A 15,077-nucleotide genomic window follows, 5' to 3' on the forward strand; every position below is an offset into this window, starting at 1 on the left:
CTATCACTAAAGTTTAATGGGAGTTAAGAGCATGCAGGAGGATGATCTCTCAGTTCTAGACTAATGAAAGAAGTGAGCAGGGTAGCCCCAGAAACCCTTGTCAGGCAGATCAAAATATTTTATGTCAAGCTTGATCTGTGAACTGAAATAAGCTTTCTTCTGATTCCTGCTCTCTCCCACCTAACCCTGGCCCAAATAGACTCCGCTAACCCAGAAATAGTACCTCGGGTTAAGAACTTTGCTTCAGGATGAGAACAGAAATCAGGCAGCAGTGGTGCAGCGGCAGTGGGAGGCCCCATTAGCTAAAGTGGTATCTCAGGTTAAGAACAGTTTCATGTTAAGAACGGACCTCCAGAACGAATTAAGTTCTTAACCCAAGGTACCACTGTATGCAGATTTTAGGTGTGCTGATGGTTTGGGTGCAGAAGTTTGTCCAGCTATAAGCAGCCAAAGCAATGATCAGCTAGACTTTCAGAAGCATTCATTGATCCATGCCCATTTCCCCACAGGTCCTGTACAGCAAATCACTTCCTCCAAAGGTCTGCCCATTGGTAGCCAATTAGGTTGCTATTACGTTTCCTGTTCATAGCAACCTCTCAGAACATGATCCATAAAAACACAGCACAAAAACGCTGGGGAGCTACTAAGTTGCTGTGAATCAAACATTGCACTTTGATACCCTGATGTAAACTAGGAGAGGTTAACCTGTGGCCTCCATAACCCCCTGCCAGCATGCCCAGTCATTGGGGATGATGGAAGTTGTAGTCCCAACAACATCTGGAGGGCCCTAGGTTCCTCACCCCCATCTAAAACTGCAGTAGTGCAGCTGGACAGCCACTGCTGCAGTTCAGATGCTCTTTGAAAATGCTGTGGTATTTTTCAAGAAAAAGAGGTGCTGGAACTCACCACGAATGCCTCCCTTGTTCTCTTATAATGGCAATGAAGCCCACCTGAGAGGTATCACAACTGAGTTCCAGCTGAAAAAAATGCTGTGGAAAATGCTAGAATTTGAAATCAGCCTTCCTTCCTAAGACACATCAACTACTCCCTTCTTTTTAGGTGTGACTAGTACAGTCTCGGGGATGTGGGTGGCACTGTGGGTTAAACCACAGAGCCTAGGACTTGCCGATCAGAAGGTCGGCGGTTTGAATCCCTGTGACGGGGTGAGCTCCCGTTGCTCGGTCCCTGCTCCTGCCAACCTAGCAGTTCGAAAGCACGGCAAGTGCAAGTAGATAAATAGGTACCGCTCCGGCGGGAAGGTAAACGGCGTTTCCGTGCACTGCTCTGGTTCGCCAGAAGTGGCTTAGTCATGCTGGCCACATGACCCGGAAGCTGTACGCCGGCTCCCTTGGTCAATAAAGCAAGATGAGCGGGAAACCCCAGAGTCATCCGTGACTGGACCTAATGGTCAGGGGTCCCTTTACCTTTAGTACAGTCTCAGGTGCAATTGGTACATCCTTGCTTCAGCCTTATTGTGCTTTAATGAGTCAAATTTCTCTAAAGGCCTGTCATGGGGGGGGGGGAGTGTTACAAGTCTCCAACTGAAGTTGGCTGAAACAGAGGGTACAGCTTTGGGTGGCTGCCCAGTTTGAGGTCTGGAGGATTTTCTACCTTGCAGGAGTGCCTGTTCAATTTGATGGACTAGGCAAATGTAAAGCAGCTTGGGGGGTGTCGGGTGTCCGAGTTTTTCTATAAGCTACCTTTACAAAATGGCTTAGATTTTTGCAGAAAATTGTGTTCCAGCTCATCTTGAATTAATGGCTCCTTTTGGAATGCCATGTGTCAGATCATCTGCTTCTGGAGAAGAAAATGTGGCCTTATTACTGATGGATTCTCTTTTTACTCTCCAGGGAAATGTAGGCGATGCGTTTCTATCCGAATTCACGCCCCCAAATGCAAACCAAATGAACAAAATGTTACGTTGTGTGGGCAGAAGAACCCTATGGCTAAAAGGGTTGCTCCCCCTCCAGTTCCTCTGATCCTTTTGCTTTAATCCTTTCATTTTACTGTTCTCAAAATATTTCATTGCAATTGGCATAGCTATTTTGCTTAGTCAGCTGTGGCCTTGGAGATGGAAATAGTTGCCCTGCCCCAAGGATCATTGACTGTTAATCATTGTGAGACTCTGGCTACAATCCCAGTGTGAAAGCCGCTACTAGTCTGGGCGATTGCATGCTTCTGAGCAGCGAAGGAAGACACCCCCTCCCCACCCTCCACCCCAGTTTCCTTATTAGAGTGCCTTTTCAGCAAAGGAGGAATGACAAAATAAAGCCAAATGATCTGAGAAAGCAGAACCAAGAGCGCAGTTAATATTTCGTCGGCCAGCTACGAAATGACAGGGAACCACCACCATTATGGGGTCAGATCAAAAACTAAAAGATGTCTTTGAAGACAATTTCCTCTTTATATTGTGCAATAAATTTGAATTGCAAAGAGAAAATATGAAAACTTTGCCTTCCTCTCGAGTTAAAATGCTGCGATACCAAATGTCACAGATACCCTTGAATAAGTAGAATAAGTATTGAATTTTTTGAAAGAGTTGATGCTGTGATTCAGGCTGTCTGGAAATACTAGTTTGTAGATTGATTGCTAATCCCATTAATGGTAGCAACTAGCTGATGCACGAGTCCTTTTGTACCTGCAAGAGGGTGGACTGGGGCGTGGTGTGAATGGTCACTGCCTGTACTCTTCAGCCTATATCATCATCACCACCATCCATATTCCCCACTCCCCAAGAAAAAAAATATTGTTTCAGTGTAGCCTTCCATATGTTGTTAGACTGGAACTCCCTTCAGCCTCAGCCAGCATGGCGAGTTGTATGGTATGATGAAAATTGGAGCCCAACAACATTTGGAGGGCCACGGGCCCCCAACCCCTGGCGTAGTTTAGCAGCTAAATTTACTGGATTGCTGATGTTACCTAGGGTGGGTAGAATCTGTCGAGTATTCATTGAAGGGTTTTGTGCATTATAGTGACATAAATAGCTTCTCCTTCCTCTGATTGCAGGGGAGAATCTAGACTCTGAGGACAATATGTACTGTTACTGCTTTGTGTTTGGTGTTGTGGGGAGGGAAGGAAGGAGGGAGAGGAGGACAGAGCAAGAGCTTATGGTTCTCCAGTGGTTGCCTGCTGCTCTCAAAAGGGACTATATGCACCAGTGAGTCTCGCAGCCTGGTCTTCCTGCTGCGGATCAGAGAAAAGGGATTCAAGGCAGGTGTAAGCTATTACCTTGTAGCTGCCAAGTATTGAATGCTTATCTATCCAGCCAATCTGAAAGATCACTGGCAATATTTTCTCCAGCTCCGCAGTTTACACAGTGAGTTACAGACCAAGGCAGATTCATCACTTCCAAGAAAAAGAGCCCTAAAGGCACTTGGTTGTGAGAAGTATGCGCTTGGAGAAGCGTGTGCAGATTCCAATGGCAGCCTCCCCACTCGCAGGGCTGCCTGGGTTTCAAAACAGACAAGATGAGGCACGATTTTCCCAGCCGTTCTATAAAAGCACCCGCAGGATTGTGGCCATCACGGCCAAATTACATGATGTGTGTTGACTTTTGTAATTGGATTATTTTAGCGCATGGTTAGACAAGATATGTTTTGGGTGCCTTTATTTTAACTGAGTGGATCCCTACAATATCAGCAAGTAAAGAGGAGGAGGAAACTGAGGTGTGTTTGCAGATGTACAGCTCTGGTTCCTGAATGTCTTTAAGGCTGCTCTGAAAGGAGTGGGTTAGCAATCCTTGATATCTGGAATGTTTCCAAATTATTGTGGGATGGGTGCTCTTCAAGAACCCATTTTTATTTTTATTTTTGCAGCACCAGCACAATGCCATTGGCATTGGCATAAAAATGCTTGCCTGTATCTCTTCCCCACCCCATTTAATCCAGATTTACTCTTTCCAGGGGAAATCTGGTAAACTGAGAAAAACTCTGTTGCCAACAACCCGTTTGCAATAACTGAACGACCTGTTTGCCATGCTAAGTCCCCATCTGGAAGCATCCACGGTTAAATTACTGTGCCATGTCCTCCCTTCCTCCCTCTCTCACACACACTCACACTTAGAAATGCCTTGTACATGAACTACTATAACAAGCTACATTTGTCTCTCTTGTTTTCAGGGGAACACTTGAGAATTTGTCCACAAGGCTACACTTGCTGCACCAGTGAGATGGAGGAGAACTTTGCCAACAAGAGTCGGCATGAGTTTGAAGGCATGTTGAAGGAGGCCACACGCTCGGTGCAAGTAATCTTAACAGCCCAGTACAAGAACTTTGATGGTAAGTAATGCAAAATGTTTACTGGCTGGTCCAGTTTGGAAAACAAGGTGCACTTTGTGGTTTTATGCCCCTTGCTTGCTCCTGTTTCCCCTTTCCTCCTGCCTGCATCTGGGCAGAGGACTTTGCCAGAGTTTAGTTTCACTTTCAAGGAATCCCCACTTAGTGCTGTGTTCAAATTGGATGTCCTGATTCAGACTCTGGCTTGTTTAATGGTTTTGAAACCAGCTTTTTATGGAACAATCAGAATTTGTTTTAAACCAGGATTCCTGCTTTGAAAATAATGCTAAACTAAGTTGTTGTTTTTAAGTAAAATTGAATCCAGACAAATTCCTCTCATCCACACAGTGGGACGCAGGAGCTTTGCAAGCCTGGTTTGGGGATTTTACAGGCTCCTCCACATAGTGCTAAACCATGGTTTTCTGTTATCTTCTGATTTGTTGTTGCTATTTCACAGGTATGTCAAAAGAGTACTGGAAAGTGTATCTTTTGTTGAAAAACGGGCTTCAGCCACTGAAATCACTAGCTAATTCAATATATTTGCTTGAACTGACTTTTTCCTGTATTTATAACAGCCCTCAAACAGAGCCTGTCTCTTGTCTTTAATGTAATTAAAAGCAGAATTTACTATATAATAAACGACAAGCCAACAGAGATCGCCTGATAGGGTTGTACATTGTTAGATAATTAACTCCCCACCCCCCAAATGAAATACTTGCTTCTATCTTAAAACTACTGGCTGGAGTTGCATGTTTTCCTTATCTGTGTTTTTGCCAGCAGCTTAGGAATATTATTTTTATTTCTCTAGGACGCATTTTATCTTGGTCCTGAAGCAATGTATGTGTTCAGTTAAACAAACACATTATCAAACTATAACATTTAAATCTCTGCTTCTCTGTGGCAGCCATAACCTCAGTGGATGCTTTAGGCTTGGAAAGATGTTCCCTTCTCCCATCACATCTTTTTCAGTTTCCTTAAGTAGTGCCGCAATTAGTGTTTGGCATTTGATTTAAGTAAGATTATTTTGAAGTTACTCATGGTCTGATTTTTCTAGGACTAACTTGTTTAAAGTTGTACTTCTGCTTTTTCAATTTGCTAAATATTTCAGATAGGAAAAAGATGATACTGTTAGGTAAATTGTGGAACAGAAAACTGGGGTGTCAAGACAAACATCTGTATAACCTGTGGAATTCCCCACTGTCTTATGTTAAACACTACATTCAAACATGTCATCTGGGCTGTGTTCATGCATAACAAAAAGCCAGACTGGTTTGACACTGCCCATGCATACCTCTCCTGGAGTGACGGGCATAAACATACCAAGAAGCCCTGGTTTTGTATCACACCTGAATCAGGGCCTGCACTTTGTTGCTTCCTACCAAGCTATGGTCAGCAAACCCACAAACCATGGCTTCGGCTTAGTTTGTTGGGCAGCAACAAACCGCAATCCTTTGTTTGGACATAAAGCAGAACCAGGGCTTCTGACCGTTTATCCTACTTACTTCAGACTTCTATCTGAACCATCAGTTCTTGGTTAAATTTTAAAGCAAGAATTAAGAACCTAAAGCAATTTAACACCAAATTGTGATATTATTTAACAACATTTGACTTTGCTAAATCAACTGACAGGGCACACAATGAGAAAATACAGCATGACATGAATTTGCTTTCTTTAAAAATACGCATAGTTTGTCTCTTTCACTGATACTCCTATTAGTTCTCTGGTAAATGAACAAAAGAAGAAAACTAGCAAGAAAATGAGTTGCTGTGCGCTCATATGAATGTGGCTTTAGTAAAATCAGTGTCAAAAGAAATTCTTTGCAAGTATCTTCTTAATTGGAAAAAAAATAACTACCAATCTATTTATATACATGGGAGACAGATAGAGTGGCTTGCTCTGATGTAGCTACAACTGTGTTTTATCTTGTTGTTGAGGTTACATTTACATTGCTGTGATTAAAAATGGTGAATTAAGAGCCTCTCATCTTAGAAGGACTTATTTGTTCATTCTCAATACACACACACACACACACACACACACGGCCTTTGATTCAACTCTTAAACGTATAAACAAATTGGAAGGCGAAATTGGATCAGGCCATTGTCATCCCAGAACAGTTGCTTGTATAAACAAGCCTTATGTAAGGATAGTTGGACAAAATGCTCAGCTGTTTCTTCCTTGCAATCCCGTAGCAGCATCTTTAAAACAACTTACCAGATCATGTTTAGTGATTCTGATACAGAAGGTGCCATATTGGCCAAGAAGCCATTAGGTGGTTCCACATCTCCATTCCACCCTTTTCTTGCTGCGTGGATCATGGCATCATTGATAGCATTAGAGACACAATTCCACAAAATGTTTCAAAGGGTTCATTGCCACCAGCATTCATATATCGTGTAGGAGCCAGCCAGGGGCGCCGACTTATAAAAAATATTGGGGGGGGCCCATACCGACTTATAAAAAATATTGGGGGGGCCCAAGACCTCCAAACCGCTGCTGCTGGGGGAACGAAAGGGGCGAGCCCCGGGCTGCCCCGACCTTAAGTGAACCTGTGGGGGCCCGCCCTTTGCGGCAGCCGATTGGCTGCCGCCGTGGGCAGTGAATATTAATGATGTATCATTTTTGTGCTTCATGCTGTGGCCACAGACATGTGATCTGATGGTGAATTTGGGGTGACCCAATGCAAAAATCCTGAGAATCCCTGTGGATCCATGCTTTGTAACCACGTTTTTGCACCATTGCAGCCCCAGGCAACAGTGGGTGTGTGATTTTTGGGGGGCAGGCTGTAGCCATGGACATGCTATGTGCTCTGATGGTGAATTTGGGGTGACCCAATGCAAAGATCCTGAGGATCCCTGTGGATCCATGTTTTGTAACCACGTTTTTGCACCATTGCAGCCCCAGGCAACAGTGGGTGTGTGATTTTGGGGGGGCAGGCTGTAGCCATGGACATGCTATGTGATCTGATGGTGAATTTGGGGTGACCCAATGCAAAGATCCTGAGGATCCATGTGGATCCATGCTTTTTAACCACATTTTTGCACCACTGCAGCCCCAGGCAACAGTGGGTGCGTGATTTTTGTGGTGCAGGCTGTAGCCATGGACATGCTATGTGATCTGTTGGTGAATTTGGGGTGACCCAATGCAAAGATCCTGAGGATCCATGTGGATCCATGCTTTTAAAGCACATTTTAAGTGGGGAGGGAAGGAAAAACACAGAACGGACAAGGAGCACGAGAGGGGTGTGCAGAGAAGCAGCTGGCTAAGAATGCAGGGGAGGGGTATAACGGCAAGGAGGAAAGGAAGGCAAAAGTTTTCCCTCACCTACCCACCCAAGCCAGCCAGCTCGCACGCTCTCTCTCGCTCTCTCTCTCTCTCCCCCTCCTGCCTGCATGCCTGGAGGGGAGGGGCTTTCCCTGCTCTTTGTTCCGTTTGAGCAAACACAGCAAGGAAACAGAGGAGGGTGGGCAGTAAGACCCTGAGGCAGAATGCAGGAAAGCAGCCGCTTCCTCTTTTTGAGGGAAAAATACGGTAATAATTTTGTTAAATTATTGGGGGGGCGGAGCCCCCCCAAACGAATTTTTGAGGGGGCTTGGGCCCCCTCAGGCCCCATGGAGTCGGCGCCTATGGAGCCAGCATCAGTTTGGGGGCTTCTTGGGGAATAAATAAAAAAGAAGTCAAGGGTTAAAGGCCTTTCATATATCTGGTACCTCAAAAGGAGGGACACAGGTGGTGCTGTGGTCTCAACCACTGAGCCTCTTGGACGGAAAAATCTGAGGGCTCCCTTGGACAAATCCCTTGGAAAAATCTGAGGGCTCCCTTGGACAAAAACAAAGACACCAACCAGGATTACTTGGAGCAAAACAGCAGGCTGTAGGCTTGGCCTTTATTGATCTGTTGCAACAGGGTGCTCCCCTCACTTGCAGGAGAGAGGAGGGACCCCGAAAAATGGTGTGCAAGGCCTTATAAAGACTTTTGAAATTGCCACCCTGTAGATCAAGACCACCTCCAGAAACATCATACATACATCACAGAAAGGGTGTAACCTAAGACCACCCCTCAGATACATCACACCTACATCACAGAAAAGGCGGTCTAAACAGAAATTTTAATACTGTTTTTCTCCTGTTGTTGTTTACCTCCTGTCTGGCAGGTTACTTGATGGATTTCCTGGGTAGCCTGGCCAGTCTTTTGTAATGATACTTAGTTCCTGGGCCATGTCCCAGGCTCACACCCTATTCAAACACAGACATACCCTTAAGACAGGTTTGGTGAAGGAAAAGACAATGGGGAGGCTTTTCCAGTTTGACCTTGCAGAGAAAACATTTGCTCAGTTTAGGAATCAAAATGGTTCCAGGTTGGCCTTCCTGTGCTGATCTATGTATGTGCTTGGTTGGTACACTTATGAACATTACCATATATCTAAGACCATAAAATTCCTATCACAGACTTGCCGATCTGAAGGTTGTCAGTTTGGATCCCCGTGAAGGAGTGAGCTCCCATTGCTCTGTCCCAGCTCCTGCCAACCTAGCAGTTCGAAAGCATGCTAGTGCAAGTAAATAAATAGGTACTGCTGTGGCAGGACGGTAAATAGCGTTTCCTTGCGCTCTAGTTTCCGTCACTGTGTTCTGTTGCACCAGAAGCAATTTAGTCATGCTGGCCACAGGACGGAAAGCTGTCTGTGGACAAACGCCGGCTCCCTCGGCCTGAAAGCGAGATGAGTGCCGCAACCTTATAGTCACCTTTGACTGGACTTAACCGTCCAGAGGTCTTTACCTTTACCTTTTTTAGTTCCCAAACAGTCATCTCCAGGAGTACACAGGGCTGCCAGTGGGATTGTAGGTTGGATAGAATCCTACAGATATACCTGTTTTTGGACTAGCCATTTCTCATTGTGGTTGGTCTAAAATCCTAAACGTTGCTCAAGTGGTATGGCCAGAGCAGAGCCTCACTGAGAGTTCAGTACCCTCCAGCTATCCAATTAGATTGATTTTCTTCTTGGCCTAGCCACAGTTCTGTCCTAATCATACCTTCTACCGGCAATCTGAAATATTTAACTTATCTGCAATAGTGATACTGGGAATTCCCAGTGCTTTTAGTACTCGGTTTGATTGATTTACATCCTGCTCTTTCCCATTGGCTCCGAGCAGCTTACAGCAGTTTTTCTAAATGTTAATAGTTTTGTCCCCAAGGGGCTCTCAATCTAAGGAAATCAAATGGTTTGGAGGATAAAAGGAGCCAACTTGGGGGGGGGGGGATGCCACTGTAAATATAAAAAACTGGGTGTGTGCTTTTAAACTTCAAATAACCACATCAAAAAGCCATTCAAAGAACAATGCTTTTTCAGGCAGTCATCTGCTAAATGTCTGTTCCTTAAAGAGGTGAAAGAATAAAAAGACTGTAGCTCAGTGGGTAGATCATCTACTTTAGCTAAAAGTCTAGGTTTCTGAAATAAGCTAGAGGGACCAATGGCCTGAGTCAGTATAAGGAGGCTTCCTACGAGGCAGTGCTGTAGAGAGGGGATCTCAGCTGTTGTGGTGATGGTATTTCTGCCCAGGATGGTAGATATTCCCTCCCAGATCCTGGAATACTCATCTTCAGCAGCTGCGCAGTCTGGCAGTCTTGACTATTGGAAAAGTGTGACAGGTTGGGATGGAGTAGACAGGAAGCTGAACTCAGTTCCCCCTACAGAGTCATCATAAGTATTCTGGACCCCCCAAAAGTGGCAAAGCATCACTTTTTTCTCTCTCAGAGTGATTCTATAACTTATCAAAAAGTGATAGGGTGTGCCCTCTGCTGGTTGTTATCCAGACTTTACTACTTTCAGCTGTGCCATCTGCAATTCAGTAGCCACAGAATTCTTAATTTTGCCTGCGGTTACTTGGAAGTAACCCTAACCCTAACTGCGGGTTGTCTTGTATGGACCTTTGTCTGGGCACCTGTGTATAAGATGTATTTGAAACAGCTTAATATTTGCAACGTGTTCATCAATAAAACTTCGTAATATTTTGGTTTTGCTCCAAAATGTTAATGGAGCAAGTTAACAATATGACATATGCACAGAAGTGTACAAAATTTGAGATCAACACAGAAAGCTATGCACTAATGTCAACAGATAGTTCCTTCTCATTGCTGTTAATCCTTAAGGCACTTTGAACATAACCCACAGGACTAAGGCTAAAATATTAAACCCCTGCTCTAAAAGGCATGGGCATAACACTAGGCACTGTTGACCTCTGTGGAATCCTAAATTGATCCATTTTCCAGTGGGGGGGGGCGGGTTGGGAGGGAGCTAATGAACTGTACCATTGAGTTAGGATAGCAAAAAATTACCCACAGGCTGCACCCCCACCCTTCTGCCTTGGCTGACATAAGCTAACAGGGTTTCAGGTGCTGAAGTTGATCGACTGCACTGTTGCTTCCAGCCGGGGTTTAGGATTGCTCTTCCCCGCTGTGGTTATTCCAGCAGTAGCCCTAAGACTTGTACACCAAGGAGCTGTCGTACATGCTATGGTGGCGTAGCTGGTTAAAAGGAATGAATGCAAAAGGAGTTTGTCAACAGGAAGTGACAACAGGGGGATCCACGCTGAACATAACAAGGCTGCCGTTATGACATTAATCAAAGCTCAGTTGTTGAGCTTCAGTATCTCCTCCCTCTGCCCCATTTCTCTCCAGTCGTAATAATGTACTGTTTCTCTCTTCTCAAATACTTGGGTGCAGTTTAGTTACAGAGACCATATGACAGATGACCTTTATCCGAGAGTCAGGACATTTTCATTTTCAAAATTATTTGGTCCTTTAAAGGAAATGTTAGCATGCAGTTTAAAAAATAATAATCCTGTTTTGTTTAAAAGCCCGGATAGTTTATAGACTAACAGTTTAGTTTATTTGTGAGCTATTTCGTTGCGAATAAATGTGGTTCTGTATTTTTAGCACACTGTCTGCAAAGTCATTTGGTGTCATCTAAAAGCCTTATTAGCTTTAAAGTTCCGAATGAATGTGTTAATAAACAAGGGGAGGGGAGAACATCTGAAATCATGACTATGGCATTTTATGTGGACAGTTCCATATTCTCTTAAAACTGAATCACTACTTCCAGACATTAAAAGGGTGATTATGCTGGAAGTTGTCACGAATTGAAGACTAACCATCTGACTATTAATAAATTAACAGTGTTTTCCGCCGCTCTTGCATCAGATTTCAAATCCAAACAAATGCTGCTTTGTAAAAGGAATTCATTTACATTAGCACACCATTTTGGACACGCTACATTCTTTGCTGTAGCCCTTTTATGGAGGGATGCAGTGTAATTCCAGTAGTGTAGGCTTGAAGGATTTAGGAATGAAATGATCAGTACAAAAATAAATGACTGTTGAGCTGACATTTCAGTGGACTGGAAGATAGGAGAATGGTTATATTTTTTCACATATTTCTATTTAAAGCAGAAGATAAGTGCATGAAATGTTATCTGTTGGATCAGATTAGATTGGTTTGGGCCAAGCTTCATAGAACTTGCTAAAACTGGCCACCAGTGGCCTGTTACTTATGAGTGCTACGTACTCAGTACTCTTTGCTTTTAAATGAGCACATGAGCAGGAAAATCACATTGTGCCATGCAGTATACTTTCATGTAGTGTCCAAAGTCACTGCCCTTTCATATCATAGGTACAACTTCTATGTTGCTTTTTGTTCTTGTGAACACAAATCCTTTGACAATGTTTAGGCAAGATGGCGTGCACATTGCAGCTGCTGGTGGAACAACTCTGCTAATGTTTATAGAGAGGATGGGGAGACAAAGCAAGAAAGATTCAGAAGAAATCTTAAGGCCAGCCAGAACTGTGTGTTGTGGGAGAAGGAAGCTGGAAATTGGGAAGTGGGGCAGAACCTGTGACCCTCCAGATGTTGGTCATGCTGGCTGGGGCTGATGGGAGAACCACAGGTTAACTACCTTTATTCCAGAGCTCAGCCAAGGAATAAGCTGTAACAGGGATCTAAGGAATGGAGAGATTAAGTCAAAGAAAGAAGGAGCCAAGGAGAAAGTTGATCTGAGGCATGGGATCTTGGAGGCAGAGGGTCTACATCCCAGTAGTAGGAAGGCAGTATACATGCAGAAGAGAATCGGAGGGCCAGAACAAAGGGTAAAACAGAGCAGCTGTTTTTGGCTCATTTTAATGTATTCATTATATTTTGTAGTATCCAACCTGATAATGTATTTGATGGGTGTGTAATAAATATACAGTCTAGGCTAGCCTTACCCAACCTTATACAGTCCAGAGGTTTTGACCTATGACTCTCATCCTTGGCTGGGACTGGTGGAAGTTCTGGTCCAAAATATCTGGGTCACCTGATGTCATCACAACATCAAGTGATTGACTGGTGGGCGGGGCTTCCCACCTGTCAAACTATCTTCACTGGTGTGCATAGAGATAAGGATCCAACCTACCGGCCAGATTCCATTCCCCATCCCTGCTTTAACAGGTGCATTTAAGCAGAATTCTGTTCACTGTAGTTTCTGGGCCATTAAGTAAGAAGTAAAAGCTGAATTTCACATACGGTACTTGTCCCAACTAGAAAATTAACTGGCAGTAGGCCTTCTAGTTCTGCTATAGATGAGGCAGATTCTGCTTTGTTTTACAGTGCAGCCACCTCATTGGCACAATAGCAACTGGAGCTGTTACAACACATGTAGGCAGCAGCTTCCTATAATCCTGGCCATACACTGCAAAACACAGTTGGGAACAGAGCAAATGCAGTGACTTGCTCTCTGAAATATCCTCATACCCTTTGTAGAAAGTTTTGCCAATCCAAGCACATTGTGCATAGCCCATGTCAGCCCCCCATTAGCCTTGGGGAGTTCATGTGGGTCAAAGAACCACATAACCAAAGCTCTAAAGTAGCACAACCAACCCATTAAATTGGTCATACCCTCTTTTAGGGCTGCATCACATGCTTGTACTAGAAGATTATGGTTTCCCCCCCCAAAATTTATGAATTTTCCAAATTTATAACAAACATGTCAACAAACATCAAAAGAAAACATCAAAAAGCAAACATACATACATCCTAACTGTAACAATTCCATTTTTGTTAACATTGTTGGGTGACTTCCTCAAATCCCCCTGCCTGAGTTTCCATATATATCATTGTAGCAGTTTTCCAGAACTATTTTCACATATAATTTACTTAGTCCATTAACATCTTTCTTTCTTTTCATTTTAGCTTTTAACATAGTATTCTACAGCATCAAATGTTTAAATCCTAGGCCTATCTGATACTCGCAAGTAATTCAATTTAAGTTATTGTACTAGAAGATTATGAGCCCCGTGTAGAGGGGGGAAATGTGTGCGTGGTGACTTGTGGAATGTTTATTCTGCAGTTTCGCAAACTGTGTATTTGTGTCAAAATGTGCACTTGTACAGTACTTCCCAAGAGGCGCAGGGTCAGATGCACTCCAGAGAGCTTTATGTCAGAAAAGAGTTACGTGAGAAGTGGCTCATTGCCTGAAACTCCCATGGAAGTCCTATTAACCAAAGTGTGCATAGGTTGGTTCAGTGACTGAAAGTGCCTCCAGAATTGGTTCTGTAAATTCATCCTGCTTTCTTGTGTCGTTGCTGTTTGGCTGTTTTTGAACTTGACAAGCACAGTGTGTCATCCCACAAACTGGTAAGTCTGAGGCCTTATGTAGGAGAAGTAAACAAGGCTCAGAACAAAGGGAAATAAGACCCTTTATTCCTCTTGGAAGCTAGGCGATAGGAAGCCTTGAGCATCCTGCTGTCTTTATGGTGTGGAGAGTGTGGGGATATCTACCTTCAGAAAAACACAAACAACAGGAAGTGATTTATGTTGATCCTGCCGCTTTCAACAGGAATCAAGCCTTGGCAAAGAGGCAATTCCTTCTCATGCAGTGAGCAGCAGCTTCCCTCTCAGTGTTTAACTAAACATGGGGGCGAGATGTCTATCAAAAGCACATTCCAGAACTTGGGGAGATTAAACCTGACAGAGAGCTGCCTCAGGGAAGCAAGGGCTTCTATTCACCTGTAACAGCTTGAGCACCTGGAGGTTTTCTTTCCCCACACAGCCCCTTCTCCTCTCATTAAAGCTGCCAGCTCCCATTGTAGGCTTACGGGCATGGTTTAGTGTGCGCGCGCAGCAGTTTGTTTTAAAGAATGACACGAGCACAATCTCTCTTTCTTAAAGTCTGTTGACTGAATGAGAAGACAATGCTTCTGGGTTCACTGGACAAGGAATAACATACCTAAAACAGAGAGCAGAAAGCTGACATCTATCATGAGCTGCTGTGTTTAAAATAACTGAAATTTAGGTCAGAAGAGCAAAGTGTTTTTCTTCAGCTCTGTACACGGCGGGGAAGCAGATGTTACCATGTTGTGTCTCAGATGGATCTGTGGTGTTCAGAAAACAGTGGGATGACATCTGTTTTGGGACTTCAAATGTAGATCAAGCTTTTCTGTGATATGCGATTGAGCTTGCTAAGCTAATGAAGTACTGTCAGTTGTTTCAGAGGACAGCATTGGTGGAGTTCACTTTAATGTTCAGGGGGACTAATGTCTGAACCCCCTTTGAAACCGCCTGTATTGCAGAGTATACAGTCAATCAGTCCAGCTTTGATTATAAAAATGTGATGTTACCATCAACCACTGAAGAGACATGATGATGAATACGATCACAGTCACCCAGCTGGCTTGAGTTCAGAACTGTAAAGTGAGATAGGATCAGCTAAATTCCTTCTGCAGCCTTCTTCCAAGAATCCTGTTACACCAGCCAAGGTCTGATGCACCAGAATT

At 43.9% G+C, this 15,077-nt stretch overlaps 1 protein-coding gene across 1 annotated transcript in view; it reads left to right on the forward strand.

Annotated features, from left to right (window-relative positions):
- The window catches only part of GPC1 (glypican 1), a 189,465-nt gene that overhangs the window by 97,034 nt on the left and 77,354 nt on the right, over positions 1–15,077 (forward strand). The window contains exon 2 of the mRNA XM_081910466.1: positions 4,119–4,277. Coding sequence (XP_081766592.1) covers positions 4,119–4,277 — 159 coding nt within the window. The remainder of the gene's footprint in view (positions 1–4,118; positions 4,278–15,077) is intronic.

This window comes from Podarcis melisellensis (genome assembly GCF_964234715.1).
Source record: "Podarcis melisellensis genome assembly, chromosome: 5".
NCBI lineage: Eukaryota > Metazoa > Chordata > Lepidosauria > Squamata > Lacertidae > Podarcis > Podarcis melisellensis.